At 46.5% G+C, this 24808-nt stretch overlaps 1 protein-coding gene across 1 annotated transcript in view; it reads left to right on the forward strand.

The window, feature by feature from the left end:
* Positions 1–24808, forward strand: part of LOC115092752 (disintegrin and metalloproteinase domain-containing protein 9-like) — a 65036-nt gene that overhangs the window by 34514 nt on the left and 5714 nt on the right. The window contains exons 2-5 of the mRNA XM_029604045.1: positions 973–1078; positions 4093–4276; positions 22928–23014; positions 23332–23449. Coding sequence (XP_029459905.1) covers positions 4166–4276; positions 22928–23014; positions 23332–23449 — 316 coding nt within the window. The 5' untranslated portion in view covers positions 973–1078; positions 4093–4165. The remainder of the gene's footprint in view (positions 1–972; positions 1079–4092; positions 4277–22927; positions 23015–23331; positions 23450–24808) is intronic.

Consider the following 24808-nt stretch of genomic DNA (forward strand, 5'->3'; position numbering starts at 1 on the left):
ATCTGGGAGGCTCACCAGTAATGGCAGCTAGTTAGATTATACTGTGATAATGTAATCAAGCTAGTGGCTGGGTCTGCCTGGCTGGCTACACAGGGGACATAGAAGGCTGGATGTTTGAGCAACAGTGACACTAGTATTTCTGGCTATTTAGATTATTACATAGCTTTGTGTTTAGACATGGGAAAGGTAGGCGCAACCAAGTGGGGAATCTTGCATGCCTTTCTACCCAAGACTTTGAAGCACAAAGGGGGAAGACAAACAAAAGACTCTCCTGGATAGGGAGAAATCTTGCAGGTGGTCACACTCTGTGGCTAGCAGCTGAAATATATCCTTAGTAGTATAGACAGGCATAAGTGGGCAGACTGACTTGGGCGGATGGTCTTTTTCTGCCGTCATTTACTCTTTTACTATGAACAATATACAAGTATGCACCTTGGCAACATTTGCTGCAAGTGGATGCAACTTTGTCTCTGATTTGGTCAACTGTGATGAATTAGAATGACTTGGGCAATTGGATTTTTACATAGCCTACAAAGACTTATTGGATAAGGGAATCATTTGTCATGATTTCAGCATGGTATCTGTGAAGAGTGGAGAACCCCAAACATCATAAAATGCTCTCTATCTCTCTTGTACAATAGGAGACTCCATGTCTGGTTTCAGAGCACGTATAAATCCATTTTCAAAGAAATAAAATAAATAAAAAATAAATTTCAGAATAATGGAAAGCATGAATCCCCTTCCCCCTCCAAATCCACTCACACACATGAATTACTTGAACAGTGCAGATGAATTGAGCTGATACACTGAAATTCCATTCGCAGAGCAAAATAGAGAGCTGCATGGGCCGGATGTTCTTTTTCTATCATCATTTATTATGTTACTAATGGGCTTTTACTTGTAAAATTATTTTTGCTCACATTTTGTTTTACAAAAGCATTTTGGACAATTTTTCTTTTTTTTTTTTTGCAGCTTCCAAATCATGTGATCCTGTGTATTTTACAGTAATTAATAACAGAAATGACAGATTTGGGCATTGTGGCGCAATACACCAGAGTGAAACAATTTGTAATAATGGGTAGGTGTTGTGAGATAGGAATCAGACTCTGCGACTGGGGGTAACTATTCTGTGTTTGAAGATTTGTCTTGTTTGTCTATCTTCACTAGCTCATAAGCTCCACTGAGCAGAAACTCTCTTATGTGTATCTGTACAGTGTTGTGTACACCTTGTAATGCTATAGAAATGTTTAATAGTAGGAGTATTTATTTATTTATTTATTTATTTATTTATTTATTTATTTAAGTTCTTTTAATATACCGATGCTCAAGACAAGGTCTTATCGTACCGGTTTACAATAAACAAGGGGAAACCAGTTAACATAGGAAGTGGAAAAAAAGTTACATTAAAACAGGGAAAAGTTACATTAAAACAGGGAAATCGAACATGGAGTTGGAAGGAAAGGATAGATAATTACTAGTCGATCGGCAGGAACGGTTGCTTCTATGTTAAACTTAAATACATATTTACATAATAAAGATTCAATTGCAGGGTTAATATACAAAAGCAGTTCTAGAATAGTGTATACTTAATGTAGCTGGGAGAGGACATCAACCGGGGGGTAGAGGTCCTTGCGGTTACCATGGGTTTCTTCAGCGATAGGCCTGGGCGAAGAGTAGTGTTATATACTGGCAAAGTTGGTAACCTATTCAAGTTGTAATAATTATATTCAGTATCTTACACTAATGACTGCATCAATAGTTTTCATGAAATGCCTAGTGCCTGACCCCAATGTCTCATCATTCTTCAGCCATGGTCTCTACTATCAAATTACAAGACATTGTTCACTCCATCAACCAGTGTTCCCATATAGTTTGGCATGGAAGAAAGAGATGAAAAGAAGGAAGGAGGAGAAGAAATAAGGGAGATGAAGGGAGGGAAGAGCAGATGAATGGAAGATGAATGGAGAGAAAAGATGAAAAAGAGAGAATAAGAGATATGTGTAGAGGGAAGGAAAAACTACAAGAGAGGAGAGAGAGATTGGAGAAATCGAGGGAGTTGGGGAGAAACAGAAAAGCTGTTATGACAGGTTGGGATATTTGGAAAGCCAAAGATGGGGTAATGGAGGCAAGAAGAAGAATGAGAATGAAAAAGATATGAAAAGAAGTAGAAAGAACCAAAAAAGAGAAAAAGTAATAAGAACAAGACATTTTTCTGCTCGCAAAAGATCAGAAAACTTAGTTTCAAATTTTGAAAATGAAATGTGTAAAAATTGGCAAATGATCAAGGAAATTGATTTCTTTTGTGCATAATAAGCAATATCCAAAAAGAGCCTTACATATGCAAATATGCCACAAAATTGCCACAGGATTTTAGAAACCTTGTTGCAGAACCTACTTCTGATCTGCTATTGAAATATGAAAGCTATATCAGGGCATAGATCTTAGCTTTCCCAGGTCTTGGAAGACTTTATGGTCACAGCTGCACAGAAAGCTTTCTTTGTAGCAGGGATTCTTCTTGACCCTTCATCTCCTAATGACCAAAGCATTGCGTTATGTCCATCAGCCAGGAGGTAAAGTTTGAAAAGGAACTTTTATTTTCTGTTGTTTTTGCTCCTATTATTTCTTTGTTTTTAAAATTGAACCTTTTCATTATGTCAGTGTCCAAAAATTATTCCTGGGGGAATTCTGTGCTACCGCGGAGCACAGAATTTGCACAAATTCCTCTCTTGCGCAGAAATTCCAGTTTCTGCGCAGAGGTTGGAGTGGGTCCCAGCATGCCATGAGCGGACCCCATCCAGCTGCGAGCAGAAGAGAAGGAGAAGGCTGCAGCATGCTGCATCACGGCAAAGAGGGAGAAGGCCCTGGTGTCCTGCGAGTAGAGCGCATCTCGGTTGTGGCGAAGATGATGCAGGTCCCGGCGTACTGCGAGCAGACCCATCTCATGATGAAGATGGAAGTGCAAGTCCCTGTGTGCCTTGAGTGGAGTAGTTCCCGGTGAGAGTGATTCTGTGTGTGGAGGTTGTTTGTGTGAGAGACTGCGAGGCTGTGTGTAAAGGTGTGTGTGTGTAAGACTGCAGGCCTGTGTGTTGGGAGGCTTGTGTGTGTGAAAGAGAGATTATGAGTGAGGTTGTGTGTGTGTGAGAGAGAGAGCATGAGTGAGGTTGTGTGTGTGTGAGAGAGAGTGTCTTTGTAAGGAGATTGTGAAGGAACATGTATATGTGTGAGAGATTGGGAGTTGGTATGCATGAAAAAGGGAGTGTAGGTATGGGAGGGCATGAGAGTGCTTGCTTCTGAGAGAAGGAGCCTGTGTAAAGGTGTGTGTGTGTGTGTGTGTGTCAGAGAGAGAGGGAGCCTGGATGTAAGGGTGTATATGTGGTGGGGGGGGGGGAGAGAGGAAGCCAATGTGCAGGGGGGGGGGAGAGTGAGATAGGTAGCCTATGTGAGGGTTTATGCATGAGATTGAAAGGGAACTTGTGTGAGGGTGTGTGTGTATGCACAAGAGTGAGAGAGAGGGGGGGGTGTGTATGTGTACGAGAGAGAAACAGCCTGTGTGTGTGAGGGAGAGGGACAGAGAGAGCTTGTGTGAGGGGCAGTACTGAGAGAGCAGTCAAATTCTGGAAGTGGAGATAGAGTGGAAGGGGTTGAGCCTAGCAGGGAAGGGGAAAGATAGTGGAGGGTGGATAAATTGGGGGCCTAGGAAGGCAAAGTGAAAGGAGACTGACCAGGGGAACAGGGAGAACGGGTGGAAGGAAGAATGTACTTCTAGAGAAATTCCACTTAAAATATTTAAAACACTGCATGTTTAAGTAATAACTTTTTTCTGTATTACCTTTTAAATTAATTTGCATGCATATTGATATTTTTACCAATATAAAGTATGCAGAATTTTGCATTTTTTAAATTTTTGTGCACAGAATTTTTAATTTTTGTGCAAAGAATGTTAAAATTTTGTGTGCAGAATTCTCCCAGGAGTAAAAAATATAAAAATAAGCTATTTTTTTGGCCTTCCAATGGTGAAAACTCAACTATTGTATGAACTAAAACTCTACTCAAATATCTAATGCCCCTTTTCTAACCTCATTGGCTCTACAGGGATTCCTTGTGTGGGAAACTGTTATGTGAATATACATCATCATTACCAATTACAGGCATTAATGGGGCAATAATGTATCATAACACTGGAAGTAAAAAGTGCATATCTGTTGATTTTGAAGAGGAATGGGATTTGAAAAATACTATGATAGTGGAAGAAGGCACCGCCTGTGGCACTGATAAGGTAACAGAAGAGTTTTAAAGCTTAGGTCTGTTTATACAGCAGTTGATTTTTCTCTAACATTGCACATTTTCATCGTGTGCTAGGTTGTGTTTGTCAGGCTTTTTTTTTTTTTTTGCTTGAGCCATTGTGTTGCCTGCATTTGACCAAGACAATAAGAATGTCTAAGAGAATGCATCCAATGGGTCATATGCAAAGTCAGGGGAGCTTCCCCCAAACTCTGCATCTTTCTGAAAGTTTACGGGACAATAAGGGGCAGTAAGTGTGATGGATCCAACTGTCCTCAGTTCCTTTTTGATTCTTAAACGTTTTGTGGTTGATGTCTTATTTCTCCATATCCAAGTGAACTAAAGGTCAACAAACAAATTGTAGGCAATCTTTTTATTGGACTAGCTTTCAAGAGTTCTGTTCTATCAGGTGAATACTTTACAAAGAAACCCCTAGATTTATCAAAGTTCCATAAATATAGCGGAAATAGTGCCTGCAATAAAAAAAAAGGGTGCGTACTTTGGCTAATTTCCTGCTTCCACATCGATAATTTCTGCAAGGCACAATATATTTATTGCACCTGCGCTTCATGTGCTGATTAATACACCTTTATCACATATGCGGTTCGGGAGGGAGGGAGAGAGAGAGAGAGACACTTTACATAGACATCAATGTCACTCTCCATTTATACCACTGTAAGAGGGGGCACTTTTTACTCAGAGTGGGGGGTTTGGGGGTGGGGTAGTTTGGGATGGCAGGAGGTTTACATGCACAGTAGGAGGTACGAACAGGAAAGTACACATCACTGAAGATTTTTCTAATGTATGTAACCCTCCCAAAAAAACTATCCACCCCAAACCTCACTCCGAGTCGAAAGTGCCCCTTCTTGCAGTGGTATAAATAGAGTGACATCTCTCTCTCTGATAGTGTTAAGTCTCTAACACGAAATGACCCTGTTAGAGCTTTTCTCTATACCTCTTTCTTAGTTTTGCTTGTCTCTTCAAGATCATATTCTCACTAAAATCAGAGCTGAATTGTAGTGTATGTTTTGGTTTACTCATGCTAGAAATCTACAGTATTGCAGAATGCAGCAAGCTAATGCCATGTAAATAGTGCTAGCGTTTTAAAAAAAAATGTGCTAAATGGAAAAAAAACACACTAAAAATGTGAGTTAACCTGAAAATTCACACTAATGGTGAAAAGTGCTTTAAAAACATGCGTAGGGAAGTAGGTGCTAGGTTGGAAGAAATATGACCAAAAAGGCCTTGCATGCAAGATTGGCATATCCTGACTGGGCACCTACATCTGAACAGTATGCACTTTGCTGCTGTGCATCCCAACTTGGACATGTTATACTTTTGGATGTTGAAACGTGGGCCCTTGGTTGCTGCAAGAGATGGCACCTCCCACAGGGTGGAGCCCTGCAGGGACTTACAGCGATAGGCTAGCTCCGGGCAGAAATGGACACACAGAAGTATAGTTTTTATTATACTGCAGTGTAGATAGTCACCCGGGATATGGGTGTTGATCCCAGCCAGCAGATGGTACCCAGCACCCAGCAGTCTGATGGCACTGTTCTGTTCTGAAGGCTGCAAGGTGGAAAAGGCAGTTCCACCGTCTCACCAGGTCCCGTGAGGGAGATGGGTCCGGTACCGATCCACGAAGCGGGGTAGGCCAAGAACCCAGGCTTAGAAGGAAAGGCCAGTGAGAGTAGATCCGGTAGTGATCCGCGTTGCTGGGTGGGCCGAGGATCTTAGTCGTCCTTGTTGGTAGCAGGTAAGCCCGGAGGGTGTAGAGGAGCGAGGCAAGGCCCCCAAGGAGTGGGTACCTAAGTCATCCTGGAGTGAAAGTACACAGAGCAGAGGCGTCTGGTAGCAAAGAGAGATCAGCATGGAGAAACCCTTGCTAACTCGTAGCTGATATTGTGAATGACTTTTAAATACCAGAGTTTAGTGATGTCATGCGGTGGGGACGCCCCCGAGGTTCCCGCCCTGATGCACATAAAGGACAGGGCTGCGCACGCATGCCCTAGGTGACTCCGGGATAAAGATGGTGAACGCAATCGCCCATGCCGGTCTGAGGATGCCAAAGGGGTCGGCGTGGAGAAGCAGAGGCAGCCATCTTCCCGAGCTGAGCTGAACCAGGCAGAAAAAAGGTGAGCAATAGAGGGTGCAGCCATCTGCAACCGACAGGCGCAAGAGAGCACAAGAGTGCAAACTGTTCAGCTGTAGGTACTACCTAAGAGATCTTACCCTTTGATTTCACTTGAAATGGCTTTATTTGCAAGATTGTGACCAAGTCAGGAAGCTCAGTACCAATCTAACAAGCAGAGGCATTGTACCACAGCACTAGTGTATACTATTCAGCTGTAGATGGCCTTAGATGCGAGAGAATGCCCAAAGTCAGAAGGCACAGCACCAGTTTTGCATGACAAGGCAAGTAAAATTAAAGTGTAAGCTCTCTTGTGCAGGCACTGCAGCTGAAAAGTACACACCGGCACTGTGGCACAAAGGCCTTGCTTGCAATATTGGCACTGTTCATCCTGACTTGGGCACAGTCTTGCTTTTGCAAGGGGAGGGAAGGGAAGAGATGGAAGTAGAAAGGGAGCACGATTGTATAGGGAGGTGAGAGTGCACCACACTCAGATCCCAACTATTCATTCATCACCTATTTCCCCAGGGCGCAGACGCTAGGCCAGGCCAGGATGGGATGCAGGTGCTGGAGTTCCCAGGAGTGTTGCAGGGTGACCAGCTTCCTAGAAATATTAACACTGATATCTGTCTGCCAATCCTAGGAACCCTGACCCCTGCCTTTACCCTTTATCCAGTATTTCAAAAAGACAGACTCCCACTAGGCAAAACTGCAAAAGGGGTATTCCTATTGGTCCTCTCAGTGACTGGGGTGGAGTTAGTGGGATAGGGCAGAGGTCCCCAAACTATGGCATGAGGGCTGGATGCAGCCCTTAGCTGAATTTCATCTGGCCCCCCAGCAGCAATGGCAGAAGAAACATGACCTGATCCACAGCAATGACAACAGAAGGAGCTTGATCTGGTCTGTAATGGCGATGGTGGAAGAGCATTCTGCTGCTACTACCAAGTCAGATACTTGAAGTCAGACATGCACGAAGCAGCAAGTCAGATTAGCATGGGTAAGGTGTGCTGGTGCAAGGGGGAAATAATTCTTCTAGGCCCTGTGCATTACAATGAATTGCATGATATACAGCAATGATGAGTGCTGACTTACACTCGGGCCGATACAGTATAATACGCGGGAGAGCCGGTGAGTGCCCACTCTCCTGACGCACGCCCAGGCCACTCTCCTGGGCACGCCATGCAGTAAATAAAAATATGCAAATAAGGGCCCGCAGTAAAAGGAGGCACTAGGGACACTAGCGCGTACCTAGCACCTCCTTTTTGACAGGAGCGGCGGCTGTCAGAGGGTTTGACAGCCGACGTTCAATTTTACCGACATCGGTTCTCGAACCCACTGACAGCCACGGGTTCGGAAAACAGACGCCGGCAAAATTGAGTGTCCATCTTCCAACCCGCGGTCTGCAGGCAGATTTTAATTTTTTTTTTTTTTTTTTTTTTTTTTAAATTTTGGGGCCTCCGACTTAATATCGCTATGATATTAAGTCGGAGGCCCCAGAAAAGCAGTTTTTTCTGCTTTTCTGTACATTTTCCCTGTGCTAGCTGAAATTAAAATATGCGACTTGGCTGCACATTTTACTTTCTGTATCGGGCGGGAATAGGACCATCAACATGCACTTGCATGTTGTGGATGCTATTAGGTTCGGGGGGTTGGATGCACGTTTTCCACGTGCTATCACCCCTTACTGTATAAGGGGTAAAAATAGCGCGTCGAAAATGCGCGTCTAAATGGGGGCTAACGGTGCGCTGGACCTGAGCGCACTTTACTGTATCGGCCCGACTGGAAGCTGCTTTGGTTTCCAAGAATACTTTCACTAAAATGATGTGAAATAATGAAATGATCTTTACAGCTGCACTTTTCATGTCTGGATGTTACATTCAAGTCTCTTAATACATTTTTCACCTTCTCAGTTCTTTAATTTATTAAAAGATGTAAATGCCCATTATCCAAATTCTTACAATTTACCTTGTCTTTCCTTTCCCCTGGCAAGGGGCAGTTGTAAGCTCTCCTCCCACTGAAATTGGTGATTTAAGTGTCAAATCAATCCATGAATCTCCTACCTCTCTAGTAGTTTTCTTTTACCTCTCCCTTTCTCTTCATTTGTTGTGCTCCTCTTCTCCAAGATCTTCATCAGATGTATGTGAGCCTTTGTAGGGGTGCACTGGAACTCCTCTCTCCCCTCTCTTCTCTGGATGGCTGTAAGTCGTCCCTCCTCTGGATGCAAATGATCCCAGGTTCCTTCACTCACAGTGATGGGAACCTTTCCCTTTTGAATGGCAAAACAAAGCAAAAGGCTGAGCCCCTAAATTGATGGGAACCAAAAAAAAAGTAAAACAAAAGTCCTTTTACAGAAAAAAGGGAAAACACATGAGTTTAGGAGAGAGGAAAGCTCCCAGCTCAGAAGACTCTCTACACCCTTCCCAGGTGTCTCATCTGAGAACCTCAGAGGCCTTATCCCTTCAACACAAACTAAATGGTAGGACAGCCATGGCATGTTACCCCTAGGAAGAGGAGCAAAAATTCCATAAAGCTAAATAGTGGTCAGAGGGTTATATATCAGAGAACCTAACCATTCACCTTCCTCCACATTGGGGAGAGCTATCTACCCACACTATTAGCGTTGCCTCCCAAAACAAAAATTGGTTTAATCTTGCACTGGTAGAGAATCAAAAGGGGCTCTACACATACAAGTAACAATACACGGCATAGGCTAGGGAACATGAGCTTGTAATGTTTGTTCTTTTCCAGGTATTAAGGCTGATACTTTGAGGTTTAGCAAAACTGGACATCAAGCTCAGAGATAAAAGGCATCATTGCACTAAATTCTGAACGTATGAAAAAAATGTTCTTCTTAAGTATCAGGGAATATTTTTTGAAAGCTATTCCATAGAGGGTAAGGATTTGTGTAGCCTCACACTTAGGATTGCCACTTGCCAACTTTCAGCCATCAAATTTCCAACATTTGAAAATGTTGTTTAATATTTTCACTAATGGGATTATGCACACATGACTCTTATTGCCACTCTTTACCATTAGAAAAGCACAGAAGGATAGAATATGACACCAAATAAGGACCCATCTTCTCTGCCCTATTTACTTATTTATTTATTATTTATTTAACACTTTTTTTATACCGGCATTCGTAGGACACATCACGTCGGTTTACAAGTAACTGAGAAAGGAAATTACAATGAACGAGGAAAGGGCTAACTGGATAATATACAAAAAATACAATAGAAGAGAGTCAACGAGCAGAATTACAACTTTTGCATTCAAGTTAGGATTAGATATGCAATTGAACTTATAAACAATGTTAACGAGGCATGTGCACTTAAGAAATTAGCATATGAAACTTATTTACAGTATGAGGAGGCAAGTGCACGTATGTACAATTAAATGCTGGTGAGGGGGGAGTAAAGAGGGAGGGAGCGAGGGAAAGGAGCGGGGGGGTGGAGGGATCAGGGGTACATTAAAGCAAGGGTACTTTCAGGGAGGGGTTACTGGGGGGTAGAGGGCGGGGTAGTGGGAGACTAAGGGGCGCTAGGGGAGGGAGCAGGAGGGGTACTGGGAAAATGTAGGGGAGGTCAGGGAGAAGGTATAAAGGCTGAACGTGAGCTGCGGTGGTTCAAGGAGGACTAAGTCTAGGATTGAGAGGGATTGGGGTATGCCTGTCTAAAGAGCCATGTCTTGATTCCTTTTTTGAAATGGCTCAGGGACGGTTCTAGGCAGAGTTTGACGGGGAGGGAATTCCAGAGGGTAGGGCCCGCAATGGAGAAGGCTCTATCCCTGGTAGTGGTAAGGTGCCCAATTTTAAGTGAGGGGGTTTGGAGAGTGCCAGCAAGGGAGTTTCTAGTGGGGTGATTAGCTTGACGGAATTGTGGCATATCTTCAAGCCAGGGTGAATTGTTATTGTGTAATGTGTTATGGAGGATGGTAAGTGTTTTGTACTGGGAACGGAAGGCGATGGGGAGCCAATGGAGGTCCTGGAGTATAGGAGTGATATGGTCAGTTTTTTTGGTGTTTGTTAAGATTCTTGCCATAGCATTTTGGAGGATTTGGAGGGGTTTAATGGTGGAGGCTGGGAGGCCTAAGAGGAGGGAGTTGCAATAGTCGAGTTTAGATAGTATGGTGGTTTGCATAACAGTGCGGAAGTCGTGGGCGTGGAGGAGGGGCTTCAGTTTTTTGAGGATTTGAAGTTTATAGAAGCCCCCTTTTAGAAGTGATTTAATGTGGGATTTGAAGCTTAGTTGATTGTCTAGGGAGACTCCTAGATCTCTGACACTGGGAGGTAGTGTGTGAGCTTGTGAGGCGTTTTGAATCATTTGGTGGATTGAGTCGATTGGTTGATTTGCTAGGATAAGGATTTCAGTTTTAGATGCATTGAGTGCTAGGTGTAGATTGGAGAGGAGAGAATTGATGGATGTCAGACATGATTCCCAGTACTGAAGGGTTTCATTGATGGATTTCCGAATGGGAATGAGTATTTGTACGTCGTCTGCATATAAGAAGAATTTTAGTCCTAGTTTAGAGAGAAGGTGGCAGAGTGGGAGTAAGTATATATTGAAGAGGGTGGACGATAGAGAGGAGCCTTGGGGTACGCTTTGTGTGAGGGGAATGTGAGCGGATTCAGTATTATCAAGCTTGACTAAGTACTTTCGGTGGTCGAGGTATGAGGAGAACCCGGATAGGGCTGTGTTTGAGATTCCTATCTCTGCTAAGCGTGATATTAGGATTTGATGGTTCACTGTATCAAAGGCGGCTGAAATATCAAGAAGGGCAAGTATATATGATTGGCCGTGGTCCATGCCTTTGAGGATGGTATCCGTTATTGCAAGTAGGAGTTTTTCGGTGCTTCGATTTTTACGAAAGCCATATTGAGCGGGATGAAGAATATTGTTTTCTTCCAAGAAATCGGTGAGTTGCGTGTTAACCACTTTCTCCATGATTTTGGATAAGAAAGGCAGATTGGAAATGGGCCTGTAGTTTGCAGGGTCATTGTGGTCGAGGGTGGGTTTTTTTAGTAGTGGCTTCATGATGGCAAGTTTAAGTGGGTCGGGGACTTTCCCAGAGGTGATGGAGCAGTTTATGATTTCTGCTATTGGTTTTGCAATGGCAGAGGGAATAGTGAGGAGGATTTTTGATGGGATGGTGTCTGCGATATGGGTGGCTGGTCGCATCTTTTTTAGTATGGATTCAACTTCCTTCACGGAGGTAGTGTCAAGGGAGTCGAGATTAATTTTGTTGTCGATAGGTAGTGGGTCGGTGGGGGCGGGATTGGAGGGGAGACGAGTTAGAATTTTGGAGCTTTTACTTTTAAAGTAATCGGCTAGTTTTTCACATTTCTCTATGCTATTTACTCCTTGGGAGGATGGAGTGGGGGACTTTGTGAGTTCTGCAACGAAGGAGAATAAGGCATTTGGATTGAATTTATAGCTATGGATTTTTGCTGCGTAGAAGTCACGTTTGGCGTGGAGAGTTGCTTGTTGGTATTTATGCAATGTATGTTTGTAGGCCATCTTGTGGGTGGGTGTCGGTTGTTTGCGCCAGGTACGTTCCTTGGTTCGGAGGTCTTGTTTCAGTTTTTTTAGTTCAGTGGTGTACCATGGCTTTCTCTCAGTACGTGTAGGTGTTATTGTTTTGTGGATGGTGGGGCAAAAGTCATTGGCTATGTTGGAGATAGACTTATCCCATGACAGTAGAGCGGTGTCTGGGTTAGTTAGGTCGAGGTTTTCACTTACTTTGCTGAAGGCTAGGGAGAGTTCCTCCGTAGGACATGGTTTACGGAAGGAAATTGTTTTTTTATGTGAATTTGTGCTCGGTGTGTCGGTATTATAGGTGAGGTGGGCATTGATAAGAAAATGGTCGGACCAGGGGATGGGGGTGGTGATAGGTGCTTGAGGTACTGTGATGCTTGAGTTAACAAAAAGGAGGTCGAGTGTGTGACCAGCTTTATGTGTGGGTTCGGAGATTAGCTGTCTGAAGCCCAGGGCTTTGAGGGTGACAAGTAGAGTTTCACAAGCAGGCGTGTTGGGGTGGGTGTCTACATGAAGATTGAAATCTCCGAGTATCACTGCGGGTGTGTCCGGCTTTATATTGTCGGTGATGTATTCAATGAGGGCAGATGGGTCCTGTTCAAGTATACCGGGAGGGGCATAGACGAGGCAGACTTGTAGGGATTTGGATTTAAAAAGACCAATTTCAAGTCTTGGGGGGGGGAGCTGGTTTGTAGCTTGAGGTTAAGGTGTTTCTTGGTAGCTAGGAGTATGCCTCCTCCTCTTTTTTTGGGCCTTGGGATGGAGAAAATGTCATATGTCTGTGTTGGGAGTTGGTTTATTTATTTTATTTATTTATTTTAATTTTTTATATACCGGCATTCGCGATGGGAGTCGCATCATGTCGGTTTACAATTAACAGGGTGTGACAAGAGGAGAAAAACTTAGAACATTAACATGTGATATAAGAAGAAATAGCAGTTACAATAAAACAGGGACATAAAGTAACTTGGAAAGTAAGGAAAGCGATAGAAAATTAACAATGTGATAAAAAGAGTAACAAGGTAATGTTGATGAAAACATGGTCCGAATTCTTTAGCCAGGATTCTGTGATAGCACAGATATCTGGGTTGGTGTCAGTGAGTAAATCTTGAAGTATGGGGGCTTTCTTTAGGATGGATTGTGCTTTGAATAGGGAGATGGCAAGCGTGGCTAGGCCTAGCAGCTGTGTGATGGGTGAAATCATGATGGGCACTAGGGATTTATGCTGGGTAAAGGAGTGAGGGTGTGTTGGGCGGATGATCCGCCGATGGGGGTGGTGTATGATAGGTATAGTAGGGAAGCACATTTTGGGATTGGACAGACGGGTAGTTGTGAGACGGGTGGGTAGAGGTTGGTTGTCTGGTTAGGAGATAGGGCAGGATGTGCTGTTTGGATGTCGACAGGTTAGGAGATAGAGCAGGGTGTGCAGTGCGTGTAAGGCATGCGAATTACATTGTTGGATATACAGTGCAGAATAAGCGGATCAGGTGTATACAGAGTGTACAGAGCAGATTTCAGAGTATTGAGCTGTTAGCAATGTTACAGGGTCAGAAGTACAGTGCAATATAAAACAGTGTAATAGTTTTGGGTCATAAATACAGTGTAATATAATGAGCAGCACCAAAATGTTTAATTAAGAGATAGAGTACATTGTGGTTATAGTACTTACAGTTGGGTGTAGAGGGTTGAAGTGGATGATTGGCGGGAGTTTAGAGGTTGGAACAGGTTGGAGACCGCTTCCAGGTAGGGGGCTGCAGGGAAGGCTGCAGAGAAGTAGGAATTGGGGGGAGGAGAAACTGAGACTTGAGGGGTACAGATGAGTTCATTAGGGAAAGCCAGTAAGCTGGTTAGGGTCTGGCAGGAAGTGGTCCACACAGTGCAGGATTCAGATGTTGGGCCCTCTGAGGAGCGCAAGTGCATCAGGGGGAGAGGTTCCTTGGTCTTCTGATCGCGGTCTTTTTCGTCTGTGGGAGAGTCAGTGCAGTGAGGAATGGTGATAGTGGTGAGATAGGGTAGCCCCTAGGGGCAGTCTGAAGGGGCTGCACAAAAGGGCGCACAAAGGGGCGGGCCCCTTTGGCGCGCGACGCACGGCACGCGGCGCCGGAGCTGCAGTTAAATTTAAAGAGCCGGAGGGCCCTTCAGGATTGGCTGTGGCAGGTAGGGTCGGGTCCAATCGACGGCCGAGGGCGGGCCTTCTGGTCGGGTGGACGTTCGGTCGGCGAGACGACGGCAAGACGGCGCTAGGGGCTGCGTGGTCGGGCTCAGACCCAGCGAGGGTAAGAGGGATCAAGGCCTTACCCCGATGGGTCTGTGGCGCCGATCGCGCAGGCCTCCCTCGAGCCGGTTGCCGCGCTGCTTGCTGATCGCTGGAGCCACGATGAAAGGAAGATCGCCGGAGCTGCAGTTAAATTTAAAGAGCTGGAGGGCCCTTCAGGATTGGCTGTGGCAGGTAGGGTCGGGTCCAATCGACGGCCGAGGGCGGGCCTTCTGGTCGGGCGGACGTTCGGTCGGCGAGACGACGGCAAGACAGCGCTAGGGGCCACGTGGTCGGGCTCAGACCCAGTGAGGGTAAGAGGGATCAAGGCCTTACCCCGATGGGTCTGTGGCGCCGATCGCGCAGGCCTCCCTCGAGCCGGTTGCCGCGCTGCTTGCTGATCGCTATAGTGCCAGAGATACCAGTTAATCCCTGACTTTCCCCTCACGTCTTTGCAATTAATGATCCTCTGTATTTTTCTCATGCTTTCCTGAGTTGTTATTGCTTTTACCTCTATCATTTCCACTGAGAGGTTGTTTCATGAATCCAACCACCCTTTCTGTTTTGTAACCTCTGATTAAATCGTGGACTGAAATCTCTTCAACTGACACAAAATAAATGTATCCAAATCATATTGAATATAAAATAGCTACCAAAGTACACACTATATCTTATAATTGGTATAACTGAAGGGGAAGATCGAATGCTAACCTGCAGGTGGAGGCAAGCCTGGCCCTAGACATATGCATACTAGGCGTGTGTGCCTAGGGCAGCAGAGGTCTGGGAGGGGCAACTGGCCGGCTGAAGATTTGCTGCTTTCCAATAAATATAATATAAATTGTATTAATAACTATAGTGTAAACTAGTTTCATAATGTAATATAAAAGATAGAAATGTTTGCCGGTTTGCTTCAGAATTTTTTCATTTTTGCCACAGGATCTACCCCTGTACTGCCACAGGAAACTAGGGGGGGGGGAGGGGGGGGGCTGTGCCTTAGATCTTCTGCTCCCTGAAGTCCAACCTTAGGGAGAGGGGGTGGAAGAGGGAAGAGGGAAATGACAGGGACAAGAGCACCAACAGTGCCCTAAGGGTGCCAAAATCCTAAATCCGTCACTGAGTGGAGACTATTCCAAACATTTTAGTCTTCCTCCTTTTTTTAGTACAGTACCCCAAAAATCTGTACAATCTGGAAAACATCAAAATCTGGATAGTTGGCAACTTCCTCATGCTGTTGGGTCCCGTGAGCTGCTGAATGTTACTTTGAGCCTCCTCGAGCAGGGGCAACCTACGTTTTTTTAGTCATCATCTAGATATTCCTCATCCTCACAGTTGCCAGTGTGCAGTCACCAGCCTTTCAGTCACACCCAGTTTTAAGCATAGGCTACTGCCTCTGATGCCAAATTTTTATAAGCGTGTTGCTGCTGCTGCCTATGTCTAAATCTTATGTCTTCTGCGTCACCACTACTTCTCTTTTTTTGTGGTGCCAACTCCGATGGTAGTAGTACAGACCATCAACAAAAAACAGTGCAGAGCCTTCCACACTGACGGACCCTGTAGTGCCCTGACCCTCGCATGGGTTTCCCTGAAAGTCCATGCAGGAGGAGGGGACAAAGCGCTGCAAGGTCCGTCAATGCAAAAGGGTTGTGGAAGGCCCTGTGCTGATTTTTCTTCATGGTCTATGCTGCTGTCATCAGAGCTGGTGCCGTAGCTTAAAGGTGAAGGGGTGAGGGAGGGTGGGAGGATGCCCAAGAATAGGGTTTGGGTAAAAGGGATCATACCCTCCCCCCTATCTCCCTGTAGGGAGGAGAGGGAAGGATAATTCCCTATATGTACCCGGATCAGCCCACACTGCTGGGTTATGCCTCCCTTCCTGCAGATGGAGACAGAGAAAAACTTGAAGGACACCCCTGTAAATAGGATGCGCCACCTGTATTTCTCTGTCTCCAGCAGATGAAGATGACAGAACCTGCAGTCCTGGCTAATTGACTCTAAACAAAAAAAAAAAAAAGCTGGGCCTCCCGAGGAGCAGAGTAATTTTTCCTCGGTGGTAGGCCTGCCATGGGCTTTGCCCTTCACTCCAGAGTACCAGGAGCAGCAGCTGGTGAGTGACTGGGGGGATTTATCAGTGGGCCGGTCCCTCCCCCGCTGGCGGGTTGTGCTCTGGTGAGGCCAATGCGAATTTAAAAAAAAATAGAATCGGAACGCGTTGTTTTTTGCAGCTATGCTGCACTTATTCGGCGTCCCAGGCTCCGGGATTTATTTTTGCGGCCTCCCTTCCTTGTTCAGTGCGGCGATGCTATGCGCTTTCGCCTGCAAATCCTGTGGGAAGCCAGCAGCACGGCTCTCCAGAGATAGCCTCTGCTCCCGGTGTCTTCCCGGGGGCGAGGGCCCATCAGCGGGGGCAGCTGGCGGCAGGGGGAGGCAGGCACATCGGTCCCATGGTGCAGGCGCCCCGATGCTGCCCCATGGTACTCAGCTTGCCCCACTCCCGCAGGAATGGCGAAGATTTTAGAAGCTTTAGATGCTGATGCAGATAGCTCAGCAGGGGTGGGGATCTCCCTCCTCAGTTATTTCCACAGGACTTTTGCCCGGGTCTCCCCGTGATTTATTTCCTGCTTTCCATGCTCCTTTGGGTACCCCCCCTCGGGAAAATTTAAAGGGCCAGAATCCTTTATCGGCTGATTTTATTTTACTATTACATAAGGCTTATTTAGCTAGCCTTATGCCCATGGGAGATTCTGAGCCCCCTCCGGGGCGGCCTGGGGATGGGCCCTCTGCTCCTGTGCAGGTTCCTAGGCCGGATCCTCCTGAGGTCTCCCAGATTAGGGTGATGCGGGAAGGGTCCGGTTCCAGGAACCAGGGGGCAGTGCTGCTGGTGGATCCGCTTCAGGCGGACATGGATGAGGATTCCAAGCATGTGGGCCCAGTGGAAGGGGATGATCCTCGGGTCCTTAGGCTTTTTCATAGAGATGAGCTGGAGCCGATGATTCCACATGTCCTAGCGGGGTTGGGCATACCAGCTGGTCAGACGCCGATGCCTCAGGATCAGGGCACGGTAGATCTGGTGCTGTCTGGTCTTCGTCCCCCAGCTAGGACTTTTCCTTTTCATCCTATGTTGCTCCAGCTAATGTTTCAGGAGTGGGATACTCTGGAAGCTAGCCTTCACATAGGCAGAGCTATGGAAAAATTGTACCCGCTGCCAGATGACTCTCTTGACCTCCTTAAGGTTCCCAAGGTTGATGCGGCTGTATCCGGAGTCAGCAAGCGTATGACTATTCCTGTGGTTGGGGAGGTTGCCCTTAAGGACCCTTAGGATCATAAACTGGAGATGCTTCTCAAGCGTATCTTCGAAGTGTCAGCTCCAGGGGTTCGAGCAGCCATTTGCAGTAGTTTAATGCAGCGTGCGAGTCTCTGGTGGGTACAACAACTCCTGAGTGCCAGAGAGCTCTCCCCAGAGGAGTCTGAGCAGGCTGATCATTTGGAGGCGGCAGTAGCGTATGGGGCGGATACCTTGTATGATCTCCTTCGTACGTCTTCACATATTATTGGCTTCTGCAGTGTCAGCTCGCAGGCTTTTATGGCTCCGTAATTGGTCAGCTGATGTTTTCTCCAAGTTGCAGCTGGGTGCTTTTCCGTTTCGGGTGAAATTACTTTTTGGAGATGATTTGGAGCAGCTCATTAAGTCCTTGGGGGACAATAAAGTGTACAAGCTCCCAGAGGATAGGCCAAAAGCTTTCAGAGGTTTCGGCCCTTCCCAGTCGTGTTTTCGGGAGCAGCACCATTTTCACCAGTCTAAGCTGGCTCCGTTTAGCCAAAGGCAGTCGTCCGGCAGGTCATAGACCTGGTCTCATTCCTTTCGTGGCCGTAGACCCGCCCAAGATGGCGGTGCCACAGGGGCGACGGGAGCCAAGTCCTCCCAATGAAATAGCGCCAGCCCACTCCCCATTCTGGTCGATGGGGGGCAGCTGTCCCTGTTTTACGAGGAGTGGGTCAAAATAACATCGGACCATTTGGGTTCTAAACATTATAGAACATGGCTGCGCCTTAGATTTTCTTCGTCCCTTACGTGATCTATTTCTGGTGTTGCCCTGTGGATCTCTGGAGAAAAGGCGCCAGGTGTCTCTCACACTTCATCGGTTGTTGGACCTCGGGCGGTCATTCTGGATCCTCTGAACAAACTTTGAACCGGCAGGTATTCGATTTATTTTCTGGTTCCAAAGAAGGAAGGGTCCTTCTGTCCAATTTTAGATCTGAAGAAGGTCAACAGAGCTCTCAGAGTGCCCCGTTTTCGTCTGGAGACGCTACGATCCATAATTGCCTCTGTTAGAGCAGGGGAGTTTTTAGCGTCCCTCAATTTGATGGAAGCGTACCTACACATTGCAATTCAGAAGGACCATCAGTGGTATCTCTTGTTTATGGTCCTCGGCAAGCATTACCAGTTTCAGGCACTTCCCTTCGGGCTAGCAACCGCTCTGCGCACATTTACCAAGGTGATGGTGGTCGTGGTGGCGGCTCTCCATCACCAGGGGATCATGGTCCACCCTACTTGTATGACTGGCTCATTCAAGCGAAGTCAAAGGAACTATGTGATAGGGATGTGAATCGTTTTAGGACGATTAAAATTATCGTCCGATAATTTTAATATCGTCTTAAACCGTTATGGAACACAATACAATAGAGATTCTAACGATTTATCGTTATAAATCGTTAGAATCGTGAGCCGGCACACTAAAACCCCCTAAAACCCACCCCCGACCCTTTAAATTAAATCCCCCACCCTCCCGAACCCCCCCCAAATGACTTAAATAACCTGCGGGTCCAGCGGCGGTCCGGAACGGCAGCGGTCCGGAACGGGCTCCTGCTCCTGAATCTTGTTGTCTTCAGCCGGCGCCATTTTCCAAAATGGCGCCGAAAAATGGCGGCGGCCATAGACGAACACGATTGGACGGCAGGAGGTCCTTCCGGACCCCCGCTGGACTTTTGGCAAGTCTCGTGGGGGTCAGGAGGCCCCCCACAAGCTGGCCAAAAGTTCCTGGAGGTCCAGCGGGGGTCAGGGAGCGATTTCCCGCCGCGAATCGTTTTCGTACGGAAAATGGCGCCGGCAGGAGATCGACTGCAGGAGGTTGTTCAGCGAGGCGCCGGAACCCTCGCTGAACGACCTCCTGCAGTCGATCTCCTGCCGGCGCCATTTTCTGTACGGAAAATGGCGCCGGCCATACGCGTATGGCCAGCGCCATTTTCCGTACGAAAACGATTCGCGGCGGGAAATCGCTCCCTGACCCCTGCTGGACCTCCAGGAACTTTTGGCCAGCTTGTGGGGGGCCTCCTGACCCCCACGAGACTTGCCAAAAGTCCAGCGGGGGTCCGGAAGGACCTCCTGCCGTCCAATCGTGTTCGTCTATGGCCGCCGCCATTTTTCGGCGCCATTTTGGAAAATGGCGCCGGCTGAAGACAACAAGATTCAGGAGCAGGAGCCCGTTCCGGACCGCTGCCGTTCCGGACCGCCACTGGACCCGCAGGTTATTTAAGTCATTTGGGGGGGGTTCGGGAGGGTGGGGGATTTAATTTAAAGGGTCTGGGGTGGGTTTTAGGGGGTTTTAATGTGCCGGTTTTGCGATTTTTCGATTTTTCACGATTTTTCACGATATTTTACCCCCCCAAACGGCAACAATACGATTCCCTCCCCCTCCCAGCCGAAATCGATCGTTAAGACGATCGAGGACACGATTCACATCCCTACTATGTGAGGCAGCAGTCACCAGGGTGGTGCAGACACTTCACGCTCTGGGTTGGATCATCAATGCGGACAAGAGCCAGTTGTCCCCCGCCCAGGTCCTGGATTTTTTGGAGGCGTGATTTGATACTCGGATTGGGAAAGTCTTCCTGATGCAGGATCGGATAGACAAACTCATGTCGCAAGTTCAGTGTCTCTTGTCCCTGCCAGTTCCCAGGGCGTGGGACTATTTACAGGTTCTTGGCTCTATGGAGTCTACTCTGGAGTTGGTCCTATGGGCTTTTACTCATATGAGGCCATTGCAAAAGGCTTTGCTCTCACGTTGGGACCCCAAGTCGGAAGCTTTTCAAGTTCCCTTACCCCTCCAGGAACCAGCCAGGTCCAGCCTAGCTTGGTGGCTGACCCACGAATACTTGTCCCGGGGGATGGATCTGGAGGTCCCTCAGTGAACTATTGTGATGATAGTTGCCAGTCTTTCTGGCTAGGGGGCAGTTTGCCAATCTCAGGCAGCCCAAGGCCAATGGTTCATCAATCGTCTCGAGACCAGGACAGTTTGCTTGACCCTGCAGAAATTCTTGCCTCTGGTTCATCGTCGGTCGGTGAGAGTGCTCTCCGACAACGCAACGACGATAGCATATATCAACCAGCAGGGAGGCACAAAGCCGCTCCGTAGCAGCGGAGGCGGACGAGCTCATGTCCTGGGCAGGATAGCAGCTTCACACATTGCCAGGATAGACAACATACAGGTGGATTTTCTGAGCCGTCAGAGATTGGATCCCGGAGAATGGGAGCTGTCCGACGAGGCTTTCATGTTGATATCTCATTGCTGGGGGATTCCCCGTTTGGATCTACTAGCGACTTGAGGGAATGCCAAGGCACCGCGCTTCTTCAGTCGCAGAAGAGAACACGGAGCAGAAGGGGTGGGCGTTCTTGTCCTCCCATGGCCTCGTGACATTCTGCTCTACACATTCCCTCCTTGGCTTCTGATAGGCAAGGTCTTGAAAAGGATAGAAGCCCATCCGGGAGCAGTGGTGCTGGTGGCTGTGGAATGGCCACGAAGGCCGTGGTTCATGGATCTCCTCAACCAACCTTGCAGTAGATGGGCTGCTCTGTCTGGGTCACCTTCCGAATCTCCTGCAGCAGGGTCCAGTATTTTTTGACCAGGTGGATCACTTTTATCTAGCGGCTTGGCTTATGAGAGGCAGCAGATGAGAAAGAAGAGGTATCGAATTTGGTGATTTCCACTCTTTTATGGGCTCGCAAAACTTCCACCTCTCTTACATATGTCCGAGTCTGGAAGGTTTTTGACTCTTGGTGTAGTAGGTCGAATGTTTCCCCTAGGCGGGCCTCGATAGTCCACATTCTAGCCTTCTTGCAAGAGGTTTTGGCAAAAGGGCTAGCTTTCAGTTCTCTCTGGGTTCAAGTGGCGGCGTTAAGATGTTTACGTGGAAAGGTGGATGGAGCGTCCATAGCGGCTCATTCAGATATGGTTCGTTTCCTTCGGGGTGCTAAGCATTTGCATCCACCATGTCGAGCTGTTTGTCCATCCTAGAGTTTGAATTTGGTCCTTCAAAAGGAGGTGTGAACCTCCTTTTGAAGCACTCAGGTGCATCACTCTGAAAGACCTTATGCTCAAAACGGTGTTTTTGGTAGCTATCTGCTCGGCTCGGAGAATTTCAGAAATTCAGGCCCTATCTTGTCATGAACCTTTTCTTAGGTTTTCCGATTTTGGCGTTTCTCTTAGAACCGTGCCGTCTTTTCTGCCTAAGGTTGTATCGGCTTTTCATGTGAACCAGTCCATTGAGTTGCCTGCGTTCCCAGATTTGGATCAGAATTCTCCACATGCTCGTGAATTGAAGCGTTTGGATGTCAGGCGGGCGCTGATGCATTACTTGGAGGCAACTAATGATTTTCGCCTGTCGAATCAACTTTGTGTCTTGTGGAGCGGTCCCAGGAAAGGGCATAAAGCTTCCAAGGCTACTATTGCCTGGTGGTTGAAGGATGCTATTGCTTCAGCATACATATGTCACGGGCGAGCAGTTCCAGAGGGTCTTAAGGCTCATTCGCTCCATTCTCAGGTGGCATCCTGGGCAGAAGGTCAGTTGATTTCCCCTCAGGAGATCTGTAGGACAGCAACCTGGAAATCTTTGCATACCTTTGCTCTGCATTACCATTTGGATGTTCAGGCTCCCAACTCGGAGAATTTTGGCAGAGGTGTGCTTCGAGTGGGGTTTTCTAGGTCCCACCCCATGTAAGGCGGCTTGGGTACATCCCAGCAGGCGGGGCTGATCTGGGTACATACAGGGAAAGGAAAATTGGTTCTTACCTGCTAATTTTCGTTCCTGTAGTACCACGGATCAGCCCAGACACCCACCCAGTTTTTTTGTATTCCGCTCGACAGATTATCGTTTTTTTTCCTGTCATACTATAGCAGGATGAAGATTTCACATTTTGTACATAGTTGAGTCTCCTAAATTTGGTTTAACCATTTAAAGTTTTGGATTCATGTTACCACTTTAATTCTGCTTTGATATTGTTTATACTGAAGGGGCTGCAGGTGGCACATCCTACTTACAGTGGTGTCCTTCAAGTTTTCTCTGTCTCCATCTGCTGGAAGGGAGGCATAACCCAGTAGTCTGGGCTGATCCATGGCACTACAGGAACAAAAATTAGCAGGTAAGAACCAATTTTCCTTTCCCCCTCCACCCATTGCCTATGGGTGCACACCAATTTAATTCAGCCCTGCCTTTAGTACAGACATCCTCATTCTGAAATGCACTTCCTTCCCCAACAGTAATATAACACTGCAATACTAAATGCACCTCCTTTCCCAACAGAAATATAACACTCCAATACTAAAAAAATAAAGTTGTTAGTTTCAAACTGATCTATGTTTTTCATTAGAAATATTGTGCTTGAAGTGACATATTTTGTTGGCACTGGATCGAGAGTGAGCAAGTGACTTGAGACTGAATGCACTTTTTTTTTTCCAGATTTGTTTGAATTTCCAATGCAGGAATATGTTTGACCTAATCAAGGATCAGAATTGCACTTCTGAAGTAACATGCCATAGACGTGGAGTAAGTGACTAAGGGAAGAGGGCAATTTGTGTTCAGAGGTCCTGTTTGAAATGTGGCCTTTTCTTTTTTTTTGTTAAACTAATCCTCCTTTTATTACACCAGCTTTCCCTTCCCAGAAGGACACGCTTGTAAATGTGAAAGGCGCATTAAGATACTCTCAAATCATCTGAGTCACTGGATGTTCACAACCATAATGTCTCATCCTATCAAAAGAAAATTGCAAAACTACCAAAAAAACAAACGAAACACGTATGATCATGTACACATGTCAAAATGAATGATTCAACTAAATCTTTGTTATCTCTTCTCTGCCATAGCTGTGCAACAATAGAGGCCATTGCCACTGCTATAATGGCTGGAGTCCTCCATACTGTATAACACGAGGAAATGGAGGAAGCATTGACTCAGAACGCACAGCAATTATAAGTGATATGGGTGAGTCTTGCCAGCACATCAAGTCTGATTTATTGGGATGTGCTCATGGCCAGATTTACCTTTGAAGAGCCCAGAGGCACGGGACTGATGGTGAGGGAAACCCCCATCCAAGGATGTAGGAACCCCCATCCAAGGATGTAGGAACATTGGTGGAAGCAATGCCTCCTAGACACTTTCTCACAAGCACCGCTCAGCCTAAACGGCAGCAACCTGTTTCCTTAGAGGGCACAGAAGCAGGCTGGTGCCAATTCCAGCTTACAACCTGAATGCTACTGACCTGCAAGCTCTTACACCATTAAGTGGATTGGTCAGACAAGACGCTGCTGGGAAAGAGGATCTAGCAGCCCTTCCAGCTCGGCTCCCCTAGATATCTGCCTACTTCTTCTAATGGGAAACCTGTTGTGGGATCTATTTGCATTTGCAAGCTATTTACATACAGGATCGAGCGGTAGGTGAGCTGCACTGTGCGTGTGGCAACCGCAGGTGCGCCAGGCACTAACGTAGCTCTTCCTACCGCTCGTTACTGGATAGACCTGTATGTGATTGAATGGGCACAGAATGGATTAAAGGCTGCTGTTCATTCTCAGGTCCTTGTTCCAAATACTGGTCACAAGCCATGGTTCTTTCTGTTGCTGAAGTTGGGGCCTCCTCCTATGTAGCAGAACCCCTCAAAGCACTCCATATTGCCAAACTTTCTGCAGCTAAACTATTAACAGGAACCAGTGTCCAGGACCACATAACTCCCAAGCTCTGTTCATCCATTGGCTCCCAGTCCAATGACAGATCAAGAACAAAATTGCTATGTGAAAAGTGCCCTGGATTAATTCTTGCCTACGCCAATATGCCCCTAACTCATACCCTGGGATCTGCCCATTGGGAATTTCTGGAAATACCCTTGCCACTGATCGTTCACTTGGCAGAATCTCAGGCCAGAGCCTTTTCAGTGGCAGCCTTTTCTTCCTGAACCGCTCCGTATTATGGACTCGCACCCAATCTTTAAAAACATTCTTAAAAGCATTTATTTTTAAGCAAGCTTTTGATTTATAATTCAGTCCTTTCACTTCTTAACAACTTTCAGCAAGGAATATAACTACATGCCTCAAGCTTTCATAGTCAAACTTCCTCTGTTATGGGCCATTGCTTTTGAGCTGGTCCTGTTTTTTACTTCTCCAGCATTATGTTCTGCTGATTTAGTTTAACTGTTTGGGTGCTCTGACACTATATGTTTTTTTCCCATTGTTTTTGTGTCACTTTTGATATTATGTATATTAATATTGTGTTCTGTCATGAACTACAGATATGTGCGGAATATAAATATTTTAAATAAAAAAAGTCAACCCTAAGAAGCTAGCAAGCGAG

The sequence above is a fragment of the Rhinatrema bivittatum genome, chromosome 5 (genome assembly GCF_901001135.1).
Source record: "Rhinatrema bivittatum chromosome 5, aRhiBiv1.1, whole genome shotgun sequence".
In the NCBI taxonomy this organism is placed as follows: domain Eukaryota; kingdom Metazoa; phylum Chordata; class Amphibia; order Gymnophiona; family Rhinatrematidae; genus Rhinatrema; species Rhinatrema bivittatum.